The sequence below is a fragment of the Aspergillus glaucus genome (assembly GCF_001890805.1).
Source record: "Aspergillus glaucus CBS 516.65 unplaced genomic scaffold ASPGLscaffold_2, whole genome shotgun sequence".
Classification (NCBI taxonomy): Eukaryota; Fungi; Ascomycota; class Eurotiomycetes; order Eurotiales; family Aspergillaceae; genus Aspergillus; species Aspergillus glaucus.
This window is the reverse complement of record NW_019170454.1, coordinates 402,348-419,635: the sequence shown is the minus strand read 5'-3', so window position 1 is coordinate 419,635 and position 17,288 is coordinate 402,348. Positions and strand designations below refer to the sequence as shown.

The following is a 17,288-nucleotide window of genomic DNA, read 5'->3' as shown; positions in this document are numbered from 1 at the left end:
CTGTATATAAATTAATATCAAATATAAGCCATGAAATCAGTTACGTACAAATGCTTGTCCGATGAAACTATGCAGTAATCTACCTATCAGTACCTAAGGATCTCTCGTCATCTGACTCAGATTGGTTGTCACTGTTTCTGTCACCTTCATGACTTTCGGAAGTACAGAACCAGAGTCGTCCAAAGTCAAAATAGGTGTCGAGACATGTTCTTCCATATTTTCCTTAGATATTTATTCGGAATTGCCTTCAAACTCCAGCCTGATCTCTTTGAATGTATGGTCTGGGAGGCTCACGTGGGTAATTGTGTCACACCAGTAATAGTATTTACTGCATAGCGCATAGGAGTTACACATTTCACACTTATATATCATTTCATGAATACACTAATTTTGATATATTAGATAGCAGATTATGATGGCAGTAGATGATTTATTTAAAGGAGACCAGTAGTCACGTTCCTAGAGAACGCCCATACTTACCCAGAGACACGCATAACAAGCCATATTTGTAGACTGTGATTGTAAAGGGATATCAAGATGCTGATAAAATCCCTTATCACTAGTATTACTTTCAGCTGGTCCTGTAAGGCCGTGCAGCAGCAGACTGGTAACCCCGTGGTCTGCGCCACAATATTGTGCGATCTTTGCTGGTGTTAATTTTTTATTGCCAGCATTCATTGTCATTAGCGTGGTATTTGAGTCGAGTTGGAAAAGTGGACTTGACTCGAATGTCACGCTAACTGTCATATACTAAGTACAAAGAGAGAGGATTGATATCCTTATATTACCACAGCATGTTAAGAGGTCGCCGCTACCATTGCCGCCTAGGCTGAATCTCGGCTTAGGCAACCCTCCCTGCTACCTTTCCCCTGTTCTACTTGCCTCCTCCAATGCTTCCAATCCCCATTCCTCGTCCCTCCGGGCTCTTTCCGCCGCCTGCTGCAGATATCCCTGGGGTAGAGTTACACTGGTGCCGGCTAGGAATTGTAGCAGCGCCTTGGTAGCTCTGGGCTCTCCCAGAAGTCGTCCCTGCGGGTGCTCCTCTGCAGGGGTGGGTCTCATAACCCCATCCAGCTCCAGATCCCTGTAGAGCTTGTTTCGTTGCTGTCGCCATTTCCGGCATTCAAAAAGAAGATGGTGTACTGTGATATCACTTGCGTACAGAGAGGAGAGAGTGAGGCCAAAATCCCAAGGCAGGGGAAGAGTGCATGGATACAGAATACACTCAAAGAGTCCTGGGTGCCCTCACTATTCACTGTCACTTTCAAGTCATTTCACCTTTATCGTGACTCTCCACTCACCTGCACGATTCTGAGCATCCCCAGTGTGAGGAATTCCCATTTTTAAATATTGTATCAAATCCCTGGTGTCAACATTGCACCGCTGGTGCTAGAAGCTATAGAGATCGCACCCCTATTACCCACACCCGCCCCAATTCTTGGATTCGGAAGAATGTTGGAGCATGGGGCTTTTTGAGAATTGACTGTGCGGATCTATGTGGCTTAAGTACGGCTGAGCGGACGGGAAGTCCTGTTTTCCACACCCCATGCTCGTATGTACTAGTTCTTCAGTACAAGCAAGATATATGGGGTGAGCCTAGGTGAGTGCACTATAGAGAGGGCGAGCCATCGACCGCACATCATACAGGCTAGTACATCGTAGATAGGCGGGCAAGTCAGGCTCTGATTGTCGTAACAAATCGAGAGAATTGCCGGATCACGTTGATTGGTCAGTCGGAGCAGCGAGCATATCAATCGGCCTTTGGCGTATACGGAAGTCAACAGTTTCGCTTTCAAGAGGTGTTTGAAGTTCTGATAGGAAGCGATGTCTCCCCTAAACACTTCAGGGTCAAGCAGAATCTGTCAGGGGCGCTGGTGCGCATTATTGCCGTCATTGCCTTGGCTCATGGTGCTTAGGTTCTCCCGTGGGTGTGTAGCTTCTGGTTCAGCATTCTGTGTGGGTTGTTCAGTCATGGAGCGGAAACTGCTCTCAGAGGAGATGGGTTCTTCATGAGCACTGATTATAGGGACTTTGTATGTGGGCATGAATTCCAGCCAATTGCTGTCATATATAATAGAGCAATAGCCCTCATTGTTGTCGTCATTGTGTTTATCATCATCATGGTTATCATCATCATGGTTATCATCGTCGTGGGTATCATCGTAGTTATACTACCCTCAGTTCAATCCTACTATTCGCACGATCGAGCCGCTGATAGAAAAGGAGAGAAACGAAATATAATGTTAGGGGCTAGGCCCGCAGTGCTAATGACTAGCTGTCGTACAAGAAATTTCGTTGAAGAGGAAAGAAACGAATGCCCAATCGGGCGGCTCTATATACATGTGTGCGCCGTGCGGGATAGATAGCCCCTCCGATCATCTCTCCGACTAAGCATACTGCTTATGCAACAGGCGCAGCCTGTGACAGCTGCAAAGGTAACCCGCACTTGGTGTTCTGAATCCACAATTGAGCGACTCAATCAATTGGATGGTAGATCCCCCAAGCGACCTGAGTCACATCCCATCACATATTACATTCATGCTATCTCCAGAAAGTTGTGGACAAAAAAAACTCTAAAAAGTGTCAAATGGGCGGCAAGAAAGTGATCCTAATACGTCTAGTTGAGCACATTGATAAATATTTGGCGACCTTTTTACTCCTTAGACCTGGAGAAAATGGCCATCATAGGGTTCTAGTGTTTCCATTAATGGGTCCATGTCTTTGCTGGCGAGTCCTGGAAAAGACATCCATAGCTACTCGCATGTCCGCTGCTCGGCAATTGCTAGAGGCTATGTCAGTATTGGCTCTGAACCAGGATGTATGCGGATTGGGTTGATGTACCTTCTCCATCTTCTCGTATATAGAATGAAAATAATGAGATACGAACGAGTGAGAATGTGAGATAATGAGTGTCGAGAGAATGATGGAGCTTATTTATGTGCCTAATGAGGCATGATCGAAATCAAGGCTGGTATAAGCCGCATGCTTGATTGGACTCAAATCAGTCAACCCTAATCAAGTGCGGGATAGAACCGCATTTACATAAATTTGCCAAGATTTTCCTAATTTAGCTGTATAAAAGTCCGAGTCACTATGCGTAATAGTTAACTAGTAGTTATAGTTACACTCTTACATACCGCATGCGGGCCATTCCCCACATCATGCATGACTCATTATAACTCGACCATCGCCGCCCTCCACACAAATCGGTATATAAAGCTGCTCTTCCGGGGGATTAATTAACAGCCCAAAACAAACTCCAATTCCTATTCACAGAGTACATCACGCTCCACTAACTTCTCCAACTCCAATTCCTCGTGCAAATTTCACCATGACATCCACAACCTCGACCTCAACTACATCACCCACCACGGCCCTAATGACCTTCTACGACATCGCCCTCGCACCCCCCGCCCAGAAAAGCGCCTGCTCCCCAAATCCCTGGAAAACCCGCTACGCCCTAAACTTCAAAAACACTCCCTACAAAACAACCTGGGTGCCCCTAGTCGACGTCAGCTCCGTCCGCAGCGCTCTCAATATCCCCGCCTCGCGCAAATTCGCCGACGGATCCCCCTACCACACCCTACCCGTTCTCTCCGACCCAGCCACCGGGCGCATAGTGGGCGACTCCCTGGAAATTGCGACATACCTGCAGGAACAATACCCGTCCTCGGGGGCGGGGGACTTGTTCCCGGCGCAGGAGCTGGGGTTCGTCTTTGGACGGGACTTAGGGCTTTTCGCGCCGATTGCGGAGGCGGAGGCGGAGGGGCATGTTGTGGCGTACGCAAGGTTTAATACAAATGTGGATGCTGTGTTTAGTGCGCATGCGCAGCTAGCGATGCAAGAGTTTCCTTTTGATCCTGCTACTGCGGAGGAGAACAAGGCGGAGTTCTCGCGGAGGATTGGAGTGCCGTGGGAAGTGATGGGGGTTAGTGGGGAGGAGAGGAGGGAGATATTGAGGTTGTTTGAGGAGACCCTAGGTGGGCTTGCAAAGTTGTATAAGAGGGATGCGAGTGGGCCGTTTCTGATAGGGAATAGGGCAAATTATGCGGATTTTATTGTGGGGGGATGGTTGCGCTTCGCTCGGGGCACGTTGCCGGGGGAGGAGTGGGAAGCATTGAAGGGGTGGCATAGCGGTGTATTTGGAAGGTTGCATGAGGCGCTGGAGGTGTTTGCGCAGATGGACTAGACCTGGATGAATGGGCTGGGTAATGAATGATATGAAACGGATAGTTAGTTAACTAGTTGGTTAACTAGTTAGTTATTGTATCAAGATGAATCATCATTTTTATGCATCCAAATTGGGTAAAGCGTGGAAAATTTTATGAAAATGAGGGTCAATGAGGGTCTGCGAAGGTCACCCACATGGGGTTTGGCGAGGGTTGAGGGTCGGGTTGAGGGTCTCGGCGAGGCCTAGGGCAGTGCACCGGGCGAGGCAGAAAGGCGGGGGACAAAGGGAATAGAAAGTGCATGGTCCTTCAAGGGAGAGACATTGGGCTTTTATAGATGCAACGGATGCGTTGAGGCGGCATGTGAGCGGCCCAAAAGTAGCGTGAGGCAGCGCTATCCCTAACTGGATGGGGCTCGCTAGAGCGGGCCAATCAGGAGCGAGACATATCGGAGTCTGAGGCTCTCACACAGCTCTTGAGCACTAAGAAACGTACCGGGGTGGTTGCATTAGTGCTGAAGCCCGACAGATAACTCGCGTTGTCCTTACTAAACGTGATAGGCCGGGTTCTCAACAGAATTTCAGGAATAGACAGCAGAAACTGATATCTCTGGTATTGTTGGAGTGAGGCTATGCGTTTGTCAGGGACTAAGAAGAACAGGGCAGCTGCATGCACTGCAAAGTTCGTGCATGCTATGGATTGCATACTATGGCGCATCACCCGTGACAGGTAATAAGTTTATTTATTTATTTATTTTTTTTTTTTTCAGTTTTAATGGGGATGAGGGGAAGCCAAGATATAGGGCCAGGGCTACATGTAAGCAGAGTCTACATGCCCGGATACATGTTCATATCCTTCTTTTATGAGACATCTCGCTTTCTCACTCATATATCATAGAATGGTTATAATTTCGATACCTACTTTCAACCCAAAGTTGTTGACCTGTAAATCAACTTGATTCAACATAGTTTGACATCCTGGATCATTAACCGTTACGAGGTAGTCTTACTAAAACCGTGAAAGGAAATGACTTACTCAATCAAGTTACTGTCAGGATCTCGCACATACACACTTCATATCCTCCCTTGTGCCCCAATCCTGTCAACAACTTTAGAGCCCTCCAGGACTTACATTTAGACTCTCAGCACAAAATCTCAATAGAAAACTCAACACTCTTACCTCAATTCCTGCCTCTTAAAACGCTTGAAGCACCTGGTCCACATCCATCTCAGTCAAAAAGCAGAGATCAGTACTTCCAGGCTGCACATTCTGAGCTTTTGGTTCGAACTCCCTGGTGAATTCATGGAGATTGATTTTCTGGGTGCCAAACACGAGTGCATGTCTTGTGGTGAACATTCAGTAAGCAAGGTACCAATCAAATGTCACAGCCCTATGCCCATACCTTTGGATGCTATGGTTAAGTGGCGAAGTGAAGATCTCATGTCGCATACCAAGATGCTCTGTGTAGAATGCAACTGTGTCCGGAATGGAGCGGACAGTTAAAACTAAGTGGTCTAGAGATTTGACCGCAAACCTGGCCATCTTTGAAGTAAAATGCTGCAGAGATGATTTTGTGAATTGACAGGGAAAGCTGGAACTTTCATGAGTATGAACCACAGTCATACCGAGGATTACCTCGCATTTGCAATTTTCGTTTCAAACCTAGGCTCTGCCGTCATTATGTCCAATATTGTATAAGTGATCAGCGAGGTCGACCCCGGCTGGATTTGAATACGGCCTTTACGGAAATGATGTGAGAACAGCACATCTTACTTCCGGTCACCAAATTGTAGTTTTGTCGCGGTGACTCGGGTGCTGGTTAAGACAGCATCTCTGTGTAACCTGTACTGTGCTGTCGTTGTAACCCGAACCTGTTCTAATTGAGAAACCCGAATGCCCCGATTCGATACCTGGGGCTAGCTAGCTTTATGTATGTAAGTTTATTTCAAATATAGTATACGGTGAGAAACCAACGTTGTTGCGTGCTCGGGATCAATGTTAACCACTGACTATACCCTCATCCATGTACATACATTCACTCAGTAGAGCCTAAAGAAAGCTCCAAAACAGACATGGCACTACCAAAAGGCTGAATAACGCCGACCAAACGCAAATCTGGATCAACAGCCGCAACCAAACCCCTCCAATCCTCCAAATCCCTCTCTTTACTATTAAAAGCCTGAAACATAGTCAAGTCCCTGACTCGGATAAGCCGCTCCACAGAAACAGGTACTGACCCAGGCGACGGGAGTACAGTGTCCATGATAAGCAGACGCGAAGACGCCTTGTTCCTATCCATTGCCGCTACGATGTTTTGGAGAATTTTGATAGCTTTGGCATCTGGCCAGTCGTGAAGGATCATCCGCAGGAGGTAGATTTCGGCGCCTTGGACTGGTTGCGGGTGGGTAAAGTCATGGGCTTGGAAGGTGAGACGGGATGCAATGTCTGCAGGTAAGGAGGATTGAGCTGCCGCTTCACGTCCGTTGTCTGCATTTTCTGGGAGGTCTTGGACGACGAAGTTGAGGTGAGGGAATGCTTTGCCTAGGGCTATAGCTGCGCCTCCGGTTGATCCTCCGACCTAGCGATAAATAAGTTTAGTATACTCATTGGGGCTGGGGAGAGATGGTAGATTTACATCAACAACAACTCCACTATCAACGATATCCTGCCAGTTGAATCCTGCGATGAGATGTTTAAGATCAACACCCTCACTACTCCTCACACTGCGCATATAGCGAGCAAACTCTCTCATTTTGTTCTCATTGCGGGAAAGATGATCAAAAAACGGAAGATCAGTATCAAAGGCGAGATTGTACGCGGTTTCATACGTGCGGGTTGTATCAGTTCCCCATCGCTCATGTGCTGCTGCCATGTGCATTGCCATTGGGGCAGATTTAGCACACATGTACGTCGCGTAGGCGTATGCATCGTCATTGCGGGCTAGGAAGGCCGAGGTAGCGGAGTGACGGATGTGTTTCCCGTCCGGTTCTTCCGTGAAGAGCGTGTTTGTCATGACCATACGGATGATGGCTTTGAGGCGATACTCGGGAAGGTTAGCTGCCGTGGCAAGGCTTGCATAACTGATTGGGTCGTTGAGAGGTATGAGATGGAAGATCTTGTATTGGCAAAGCCACTGGAGGCAAGCGACGTATTGAAACTGAATATGTTAGTATAGGATGGGCAGGTAGAAGGGGTGGATGCGTACACCCGTAGCAAGGTTGGGCAGAAACTCGCTGGGCCCGATTGCAAGATGCAGAATGTCCAGCGAAGCAGAAATGAGATTCTGTTTTGCTTGGTGGATACTCTCAGGGGATGAGCCAGGAACAACAGTGCCAGGGCCATTGCTGTGAGAAGACGGTTGGGGGAGGTTGTTTGAGGCGAGATATTGACTTAGTATGTTGGCATTCTTGGTGATTATCCAGCTTAATTCATCTAGAGGAAATGTACTGGGCGACATGATGCAAAGTGGGACTTACTACTCTGTCTCTTGAGGCTATTCGTGTAGCTTTATTGATATTTGTATGCATAATATGCATATTCAAGTCTGACTAGTACAGATATCCAAACTCTCCGATCGGTACCCGAAACAATCAACAGGGATTCGGATCCTGCACTTATCTTGGGCAAGATTAACAACCAAAAACCAAAGGGAGTTAATATATTATCTCCGACTGGATTTCTTTGGCCTCCAGAAGTAAGACCGATGACTCCGGTGTTTACTGAATTGAATAAGATCTGGCATGTCTCTTCTTAAATGCCTGCCTTGTAACCTAAACCGCTTCTTTCGACGACCCTTTACCGCAAGTACCAGAATCCCCTCTCCTACAACCACGACTTCGAAATACGCCAAGGATCAGCCTGCGGGCTTCACAAACCGCATTGAAAAGGTGGCTATTGTCGGGGTGAGTCAGCTTCCTTTAGAACCGATCTTGGATAAGCCCTAAAAAAATACCGCGTACAGGCCGGTGGCCAAGTTGGAAGTCACTTGGCCCAAGAAATCCTCAGAAACGGCAAACATGTCTTGACCGCGATCCAGCGCGCCGAAAGTAACAGCATACTCCCCGAACGCATCAACGTGATCCGCGTCGACTACAGCGGTGATGATGACACTTCCCTAGTCGAAGCCCTCCGCGGCCAACAGGTCCTCCTCATCGGAATGTAGGTTCACTATGTGACTCCCGTAAACAAAAACTAAGCATAATTACCCTCAGCAGCCCTTTTCCTCTGCTGATCCGTGATTTTCCTTCTTTTCTCCTCACCCTCCAATCCAACCTTCACCTCCACATGAGTTTTATCCAACTTTTTATCCCCGATAAAGAAACAAACCACTAATCCAGCAGCAGCAAAAGCCACGCCAACGACCCAAATATCCCGCAACGAGACCCAGAATGCTCTTCGCACGGCGTCTTTCTGGTTGTCGTTCAGATTTTCAATCAATGGCACATTAGCCTGGGCGTTACTCCCAGAAAAGAGATCTGCAGTTGTAGGCCCCAACAGCGCCCGGAGAGGGTCTTGCTGAGCGTTCATTCTATTCGAAAAGACAACCGAACCAATAACAACACCAATAGCACTGGCAACGTTACAGACGAGACCAAACGAAGCCGTGGCTGCGGCGTTATACTGCGCAGGGACATGACTCTGCAGGGCAATCAAAGGCGGCTGAAAGATGAGACCGACACCGAAACCAGAAATTAGCTGGTAGATGATAATATTCGACCATATTTTGCCATTGGGCAGATCGTAGAAGAGGCCCATGCCCAGGACTAGCAGGATAAAGCCGACGCGGATGCAGTCGTTGTACCGACAGGTTTTCTTCAGATAAATGCCCGTGCTCACTGTGGCGACGGACTTGGAGATGGCGAAGGGGAGGAGTAAAACACCCGACATGAGCGCACCAGCGCCGAGGATTGACTGGCAGTATAGAGGAAGGAAATATGTATTTTGCGTCGGGCAGATACCGTGGAATAGGTTGACGATGAAGATGGAAAAGTTGGGTACGTTGCCGTAGAGGTGTACTGGGACGGTAGGGTAGGGTAGTGAGCAAAGCGCCACTTGGTAATGACAAAGATCACATCTGACCTACTGACGGTTAACCATCATTTGTACCATACACGATGGAAAAGCACTTTCCACAGTGAGTCAATCTGACATCAGCAGGGCTGCTAATGAGGAGTCATGCGGCTTACTATCCGTCAGACCATATCGTTCATCACCTCCTCGCTCTTTGGGCGCTGGGAGCATCCCCGGCCGAGATACAGGATATGTGGGATTACAATACGCCGTACCAATCCTCCATCGAACGAGACCTGGTTCCAGGCATAAAAGGGTTGGACCTTAATGATCCGGTGACCTTTGACAAATGTCTCGGAAATGATGATTGTTATGCTGTTTTTCTGGGATTTTTTGAAAACGAAGTCGCGGAGAAGGGATGGCAAAACATTGTCAAGGAATATGTTCTCAAAGGTGATGAGAGGGCAGATGATATTCTCTGTCGATTGTTCTCGGGTATGTAGCCTCGGCTGTGTTGGTCTATCATGACTTCGGTTCTAATGTGATCAGATCTCGTTCATCCGATGATCCATCTGGGCTCTGTGATTGAGTTCCAGCAACCAAGTCTCATCGCGGAAGCCCTGGCCGGTGCTTGTGTGCATGATAACTGGCCTAAGAGGTTTCTCCTCCCGACAGAAAAATACGTTCGATCACAGGGAATCGTGTCATCCATGTCCCTGTTGCATGTCTTGAACAGCCTCCGTGGTGATCCCGAGATTGCCTCTGGCGTGAAAGCGACTGATCCTTTTAACAAAATCCCCGATGGTTTCCTGCAGCGGATCACTGACGAGCAACTTGCGCCTTATCTAGGCTTGTTTCAGGTCAAGCCGACGGCTGAAGACCTACAAGCCAAAATGGCAGACATGATGCAAACTGTTGTGTATATGGTGAGTGCGAATCTTATATTTAACTTCACGCGGAATCGATTGATACTACTTTCAACGCTGTTCTCCCCAGTTGTCGCTGATAATGGGGGGTGCAAAGAAGAAAGGGGTGGTCGGAGCCGCATCTCCGTGGCCTAACCACTCATACAATCACAAAGACCACGACCAATGCGCCCATGCAGCTGCCATTCTCACAGAAACAGCAGAGCTGAAGCAAGTCGCTGACCGGACCCAGGGGCTGCCCCCTAGGGATCTATTCATCCAGTTTATGAGTTCAGTTGAAGATCTTAAGATTGGTGCCTCACCTTTGGAGACAATGCAACCATCAAAAGAAGAACTTATTGCATTGTTATGAACGGTGTCAACTGCAAGCTCGATCTAGCAGTTGCCCCAGCCTGCATTAAGGCAGATAACTTAGGATGCCTGGCCTCTGCCCCCACAGCAATCACGTATACTGGGTGGCTTCTTGGTCCTCGACATATTGCGGAACATAAACCAGAAACATCAAAGCTAATTGTCGAGTTTGACAATGACTGGGCTGCAAATATAGCCATACTGCTTGGCCTGGCAATTGATGGCCGCGACCACCCGTGCGAATACTATGACCAAACTCATCAGATCCAGCAGTGCTTCAACTGCCAAGCATATGGCCACATAGCCCAAAACTGCAAGCGACCTACCTCATGTGCATACTGTGCACAAAACCATTCCTCTCAGGACTGCCCTACAGAAAGAGACTGTGCCAAGGCCTAGTGTGCAGTCTGCCAGAAACAGAATACTAAGCAAAGTGAGAAGATCCCAGTCCGGAGCCAACATTGTCGTGTACACAGATAGCAGTTTGACAGAACAGGGAGTTGGAGCAGCAGCAGTTTCACCTCTGGGGCACCAGGCTGTCTGCATTGGCTCCTCAGCTACCCACACAGTATATGCAGCGGAATTGCAGGGCATAAAAATGGCGCTTATCCAAATATGCAACACAGGCAGACTAGCATCGCAATGTTCCCATCAGACCTATACAGCAATTATCTTTACAGACAACCAGGCAGCAATACAAGCATGCTCAGCTCCAGGAAGGTCTTCTGGCCAATATATCCTGAGTGAAATTGCACACACTGCATCTCAACTACAGGAATGTGGCTGGGATATATGACTGTATTGGCTCCCAGGTCATGAAGGCGTCTACAGCAATGAGTGTGCTGATGCTCTTGCAAAAGAAGCTGCTAATTCCCCAGCACCCAATGGCGCGGAAGACCCCACTCTCATGGCCAGCACTCAAAGAAGCCTCCGCATAGAAGCAACCAGTGCATGAAAGACTGAATGGGCTGCTTCCACCCCCCATGGGGGCTCTCTCCGTCGCTTATGGAAAGAGCCTTCAAAAGCACCAATGCAACTATACCAAGGCCTTCAGAGAGCCGCTACATCAGTTCTCATTCAAATGCAAACTGGAAAGATTGCGCTGGCTGGTTATCTTGGTACCTTCAAAGCTATGGAATCAACTGAATGCGCCTGCAGACGCGGCCTTCAAGACATACGCCATGTTCTCCTCCACTGTACCAACCAGGCAGGACCATGGACATGCCATCTTACACAGGGGTCAAGGCGGGAGCTGGATTACCGAGCTTACCTAACTCAGCCAGACCTGGTACCAAAGGCGGTACAATTCATGCTTGAGACAGGTCTTCTAAGCCAGTTCCAGGCTCTACCAACCACATACCGAGTCACAACAACAGACATGAAGCAACTGGCAGCATAGTTCAACCAAGGTTACACGCTTGCAGAAGTAGGGAAGGAAACGAGATAGTATCCAACAGGCCCATGGACATTCATGGCCATGGGAACAGCAGTACAAAAACAGTAGCACAGGACATACAACACGCGGAATAACATTATCGGGATGTATGTAGAAAGACAATGATGTACATAGCAATTACCACTACGGCGGCTTACCCGGCCGCCCCGCAGGACCTGCCGCCACTCGGCCTATAGGGCTGACAGATGCGTGTATGAATAATAATAATAATAATAATAATATGGTGGGTGCGGCGCAACGACGGGAAAAGCGTGAATCCATCGATTTTGTGCTTCTGCACTGTGCCACGCTGTGTGTTTTCTATCCAGCCATATTGGCTCAGGACTGGATATCTGATCTGGAAAAGAGTAGGCTGCTGAAAGCTACTGCCCGTGTTGGCGCGGTCATGTATGCCGGTTGCGGGAGTCCCAAGCTGGATGCTAACCGTATTCGAGAGTATATACCTCGAAACACACAAAATGGCTGGAAAAACTTTTCCATCGGTCCATTGTTTACAGAGATGAAGGGCATGCTGCCAAATTGGTCCGGGCATTTTACAGCTTGGAGCAGCTGCCTGAGCCACCGGTTGATTTCCCAATCCGGAAGAGGGACATTTTGACAATTGCTCATATGACCATGGATTCGATTGAGGGGGCGCTCGAGGCGGATGGGCCAAAGGTAGCTGAGCAGATAGCTGAGGCAGTGTTGCAGAGAATTGGGCGGGGAGGGAAAATGGTGGTGGATAATATGAAGCGATGGGTGTTTTATGGGGGTTTGGAGGGAGCTTGGGATAATCGGCCTGATTTAAAGACTTCTTGATTTACCTTCATGTCTTTACGGGCATTGATGTGAGACGAGACATTTGAAAGCGTAAATTCAAGAGTATAGCATTCGTGTAGATACAACATCACCCTTAAGAGATTTGAATCATCATTTCAAAGCAAACACGCCATAAATAGTAGAAGGATGGTTACATATAGACATGGATCATATCAGGTTAATACACAACAGCTAACCATTTAATCTACTTCCTCGTAGCTAAAACCAGATAAGCGGGCCACAGCACACGAACCGTTCCATCAGGGCATTCCTCATCAAACACCCTTTCCCATTCAGCGTACGCCGTCTTTGCCTCCTTCTGAGACATTTCCTTATTCGCGGGACGAATGGTATCAAAGAAAACCGAAATACACTTCTTGTCAGCCTGAAAAGCCCATCATTCGGCCTCTTTATCAGTGCCCGTGTGATAATGCACGAGATGTTCGCCGTCCTTGACGCGGGAAACACCACCGGGTGAGACCTTGGCAAAGAATGAACCGTATGGAACCTCGGCATCATCTGTGTTGATATAGACTCGCAGAGGATCCTTGAAAATGTCCTCAGGCAGTGGCACGGAATCTAATACGCCCTTTCCTGTCATGCGACGTTCAACCACTTTGGCCAACTTGGCTCGACCCACGTCATCGGTGCAGGAAAGTAGTTTGCTCAAGACGAGATTGTCGAATGTTTGACCAAAAACATCATGGAAACGCTCCGAGCGACCCGGAAAACTGGGCATCCAGTAGCTAAATATGGCCAATGTGCCACCGGGACGAAGCATCCGGCCAATCGAATCGACCAAGCCATCCGGATGCATAAAGTGGGCTGCCGTGGCGCAAATGACCAAATCGGCACTTTGCTCACCTGTCTGGAAATAGGCTTTCTCGCCACTTGACTGGGAATATTCCAAGAATGGGTTGAGGGTGTGCTGTTGGGCCCATTCGGAGAGAAAAGCTCGTGCCTGTTCTTCGTTCCAGGGACTGGGATCGGAATTATGGATGGTTTGAAAGTCGGTCATGAAGTTTGTTGCAGCAACGCCTGATCCGGCGCCAACGTCGACGAGTCGGACCCATCCTGCTTTGGGGTGACGACGACGGTAGCTATAGATGATCTCGGTGAGAGATGCGGGATAGGAAGGACGGCCTTGACGGTAATGGTCCCAGTCGGTGGTGGCGTAAGTGGTTTGGATTTGGGGGTCAACGGAAGCCATTTTTCTGATTGGTTGATTTGATTCACCTGCTTGATCTTACGATTCTGGTGTCTATATACCCTATACATTATTATCCGACGCCTGCAAGTGAGATGGTTCGGAGACCGAATCCGGGGTATGTAGTCGGGGAATAAACTACTCGCGATAATTGTCGGGCATCATCAGTAAGGGGATGACATATAATGAATGTAATCAAGCAATCGAAGTATCACTATCCTAAACATCCTAATCGAAACATTCGAAATGGACATACTCAGCATATACCAAAACCACAGAGTCCTCACTCTATTCATCTTCTCTGCCCTTCTGACGCTCCTCCGATGGCTCCGTCGTGATCGCAGACTAGACTCAATCCCAGGCCCTAAAGGTTACCCCATAATTGGCATTGGCTATCAACTGCCCCCCAAAGCTCCCACTGCCTTCCGCAAATGGGCAATTCAATATGGCGAGATCTTCAAAATGCGCGTCGGCTGGTACAACTGGGTCGTAATCAACAGCCCCGAGGCTATCCGTGACATTCTCGAGAAACAATCCCTCATCACCTCCTCCAAGGCACCCTCGCCGATGGGGCATGATATTGTCACGGGCGGGAATCGCATGCCCACCATGCCGTATGGGCCTCACTGGCGGGCGTTACGATCCGTCGTAAGACAAATGACCACCGTCCAAATGACAACTACTTTTCTGCCGTGTCAGGAATTCGAGATGAGACAGCTCCTTTTTGATCTGGCAATGGACGATAGGGGCTTCTATCAGCATATGCGTCGGTATGCGTTTAGCATCATCATGACCAATACGTTTGGTACGCGCGTCAAGACCCTCGATCATCCGGATATGCAGAATGCTGTTCGGAGTCAAGCGATTCTCAGACGAACATCACGCCCTGGTGCATTTCTCGTTGACGAAGTGCCGCTGCTGGCTCGGTTACCGAAATGGCTTCAACCCGGCCACCAAAAAGCCAAAGCAGCAGCCAAGGAGGTCTTGGATATTAAAATGGGACTCTGGCGACGAGTCGAGAATCAGGTAGCGTCTGGCAAAGCACCTCACTGCTACGCACGCCAGATCGTCGAGACAAAGGAGTCGTGGTATGCTCAGGGGTTAACCGAGGAGCATCTGGCGTGGGTGACAGGAGGACTGGTCGAGGCAGGATTTGAAACTACAGCAGCAACCTTGAATAGCCTCATGCTTTATCTCGCTGCGAATCCGCGGGTTCAGAAAGAAGCCCAACGAGAGTTGATAAAGGTTGTTGGACCGACTCGTCTGCCTACATTCGACGATATGCGTAATCTCCCCTACATCCGAGCCTGCGTGAAGGAAATGCTTCGCATAAATCCCATCCTCGCCCCGGGGGTTAGACACTACGCAGAGCAAGATGTCTCTTACAAAGGCTATATTATTCCCAAAGGAACTGTCTTGCTGGCCAACACGGCATTCCTGCACTACGATCCCAAGCGATTTGAGAATCCGTTCGAGTTCATGCCGGAACGATATCTCGACCATCCTTTGTATAGCTCTGATTATGCAGCTATAAGCGATCCGTACAAACGCGATCACTTCACCTTCAGCACAGGACGGCGCACGTGTCCTGGTGCACGACTGGCGGAGAACTCTCTTGACATTGCTCTCGCTGGAATTATGTGGGCGTTTGAGATTCGACCACCCCTCGTGGATGGTGTGGAGGTTGAGATGGATCTAGGCGAGGATGCTTATCTGGATGCTGGGTTTACCATTCCCAAGCCTTTTGTTGCTAGATTCATTCCATGGAGTCCGGAGAAGTTGGAAGTAATTAAGAAACAATGGCAGATTGCAAGACAGGAGGGGTATGAATTACGGGGGGTACCAGTGGATGTTAATGGAATGGTTCAATGATTGAGTCTCATATCTATTCTTGTCATGCTATCATTACAGTCAGTTTAGTCTAGCATGTTTAACTCCCTCAATCTTCCCCTCATCATACTGGCTATTCGGGAATGTTCATTCCTTAGCCACGAATCTAGACTTTGATACAGCCTATCTACCGCGATGAACTCATCCTGGCATTGCCGCCCGCTGTCAGTATGCGAGTTGATAAACAGCTCAATTAACCCGCCTGCTCTTCTCATCTCCCCTAGTAACAACTGCATCCTCAACGCACTTTGTACTCGTAAATCATCCACGTTGAACGTTCCAACCGCCATTGTAGTCGGCGCAAATGGAAATTCACTCGTTGATGGTGTTGACCCCGGTGTAATACCCCCACAATCAGACGTAGATGATAAACCCGCTACAGAACCACCTTGTGTGCAGGCTGCTTGTTGGTACCAGGTTAGGATGCGGGAGATTCCAGATGCATAGAGTAATGCTAGACTCGGGCCTGCCGCACAGGGGCACGTCAGCAAATGGGAGAGTCGCTCGATAACCTGGCGGTTCGCACGTAAGACGTGGTCGAATGGTGCTCCAATGGCGATATCTGTAGACGAGATTGATGGTGACCCGGACCGAGAATGATGGGTTTGGGGGAGGCTCAGCATAGGCAAATTTTCTAGGGTGGTGTTTACATCTCGGGCACAGTTGTGAATTGGTAGATCCTTGTTATTCTGGCATTGCTGGTCGTTCGACACTGCAGGTGGCATGCAGTAACTCGTCAAATGAGGTGAGTATACAGGCGTCGATATAGACCCAAACTGCAGACCGTGGGGAGGTAGGTCATGAGACGAACTCGACGATAATAGCGAAGGACATAGTTGGTCGAATGCATCCAGGCTACCCATTAAGTTATCATTATTGCCTTCCCCATCGCCTAGCGCATCCCAAGATGCAGGAACGCCTGGGAAGGGCATGATTTCCGTGAGATCAACCTCGGTCGATGTCAATGTTGATGTCTGTGTTGTCGAGCTCGGAGGTATTCGATCTCGCCGCGGTTTTCCCATCTTCCGAGACAGTCCATAGTGACAGGAAATACCGTATGAAACGCAGCGAACACATTCAGGCTGGCCCCGGTCACATTTTAACTTGGCTGCACCGCATGCATCACAGCTGGAGCGCAGTTTCGCTTGTCGTGGTTTTAGTTGATCGCTGGCCATGGTTCATCAAATTGTTACTTCTTTTCTCTGTTTCTATCACTAAGGATAGTATAGGTATATGAAATAACACTCAAGCCGAATTCAGTGTCTATAATAAGCACTAAAGGCTGGTAGAACGAAATGGTAAATATCGCCACTAATCGAATCTGATTACATGCATAAAAATACGAAGCCACTCTCAAAGGATGAGACACGGGTGTATACCATTCTTGATTGGGCGAGTGTAGTTACTAACAATTCCCTCTTGTAAGCCTTGGGATTAAGGGTTTCGCATCGGAGAGTTCAAATTACGAGCCATCCGTGTTC

At 48.5% G+C, this 17,288-nt stretch overlaps 9 protein-coding genes across 9 annotated transcripts; 4 read left to right on the top strand and 5 right to left on the bottom strand.

Moving 5' to 3' along the window:
• Positions 1 to 3,219: 3,219 nt before the first annotated feature.
• Positions 3,220 to 4,339, top strand: ASPGLDRAFT_41935 (glutathione S-transferase family protein). Its single transcript, XM_022545515.1, has one exon. The coding sequence runs from the start codon at positions 3,332 to 3,334 to the stop codon at positions 4,187 to 4,189; it is 858 nt and encodes a 285-aa protein (XP_022405047.1). The 5' UTR covers positions 3,220 to 3,331; the 3' UTR covers positions 4,190 to 4,339.
• A 1,024-nt stretch (positions 4,340 to 5,363) lies between these two features.
• On the bottom strand, positions 5,364 to 5,711 carry ASPGLDRAFT_116656 (uncharacterized protein; the record flags this gene model as incomplete). The annotated part of the gene is made up of 2 exons (XM_022539792.1): positions 5,364 to 5,511; positions 5,572 to 5,711. The coding sequence occupies 2 exons, from the start codon at positions 5,709 to 5,711 to the stop codon at positions 5,364 to 5,366; spliced, it is 288 nt and encodes a 95-aa protein (XP_022405046.1).
• A 493-nt stretch (positions 5,712 to 6,204) lies between these two features.
• Positions 6,205 to 7,332, bottom strand: ASPGLDRAFT_117687 (uncharacterized protein; the record flags this gene model as incomplete). The annotated part of the gene is made up of 2 exons (XM_022539896.1): positions 6,205 to 6,747; positions 6,805 to 7,332. Coding segments are annotated over 2 exons (1,071 nt in total), but the record flags the coding sequence as incomplete, so codon positions are not given.
• A 521-nt stretch (positions 7,333 to 7,853) lies between these two features.
• ASPGLDRAFT_700642 (uncharacterized protein) lies at positions 7,854 to 8,250 on the top strand. The gene has a single exon (XM_022549436.1). The coding sequence runs from the start codon at positions 7,910 to 7,912 to the stop codon at positions 8,111 to 8,113; it is 204 nt and encodes a 67-aa protein (XP_022405044.1). The 5' UTR covers positions 7,854 to 7,909; the 3' UTR covers positions 8,114 to 8,250.
• Positions 8,251 to 8,360: 110 nt separating this feature from the next.
• On the bottom strand, positions 8,361 to 9,056 carry ASPGLDRAFT_31521 (uncharacterized protein; the record flags this gene model as incomplete). Its single annotated transcript, XM_022544065.1, has 1 exon — positions 8,361 to 9,056. One exon carries the CDS (start codon positions 9,054 to 9,056, stop codon positions 8,361 to 8,363), a length of 696 nt encoding a protein of 231 aa, XP_022405043.1.
• Positions 9,057 to 9,227: 171 nt separating this feature from the next.
• ASPGLDRAFT_71432 (questin oxidase family protein) lies at positions 9,228 to 12,710 on the top strand (the record flags this gene model as incomplete). Its single annotated transcript, XM_022549554.1, has 5 exons — positions 9,228 to 9,303; positions 9,366 to 9,674; positions 9,729 to 10,105; positions 12,163 to 12,347; positions 12,410 to 12,710. 5 exons carry the CDS (start codon positions 9,228 to 9,230, stop codon positions 12,708 to 12,710), a joined length of 1,248 nt encoding a protein of 415 aa, XP_022405042.1.
• A 75-nt stretch (positions 12,711 to 12,785) lies between these two features.
• Positions 12,786 to 14,067, bottom strand: ASPGLDRAFT_41931 (uncharacterized protein). Its single transcript, XM_022545514.1, has one exon. The coding sequence runs from the start codon at positions 13,918 to 13,920 to the stop codon at positions 13,108 to 13,110; it is 813 nt and encodes a 270-aa protein (XP_022405041.1). The 5' UTR covers positions 13,921 to 14,067; the 3' UTR covers positions 12,786 to 13,107.
• Positions 14,068 to 14,667: 600 nt separating this feature from the next.
• On the top strand, positions 14,668 to 15,837 carry ASPGLDRAFT_41930 (uncharacterized protein). Its single transcript, XM_022545513.1, has one exon. It carries the CDS (start codon positions 14,707 to 14,709, stop codon positions 15,787 to 15,789), a length of 1,083 nt encoding a protein of 360 aa, XP_022405040.1. The 5' UTR covers positions 14,668 to 14,706; the 3' UTR covers positions 15,790 to 15,837.
• ASPGLDRAFT_700499 (uncharacterized protein) lies at positions 15,496 to 17,100 on the bottom strand. Its single transcript, XM_022549433.1, has one exon. The coding sequence runs from the start codon at positions 16,980 to 16,982 to the stop codon at positions 15,834 to 15,836; it is 1,149 nt and encodes a 382-aa protein (XP_022405039.1). The 5' UTR covers positions 16,983 to 17,100; the 3' UTR covers positions 15,496 to 15,833.
• Positions 17,101 to 17,288: the final 188 nt, after the last annotated feature.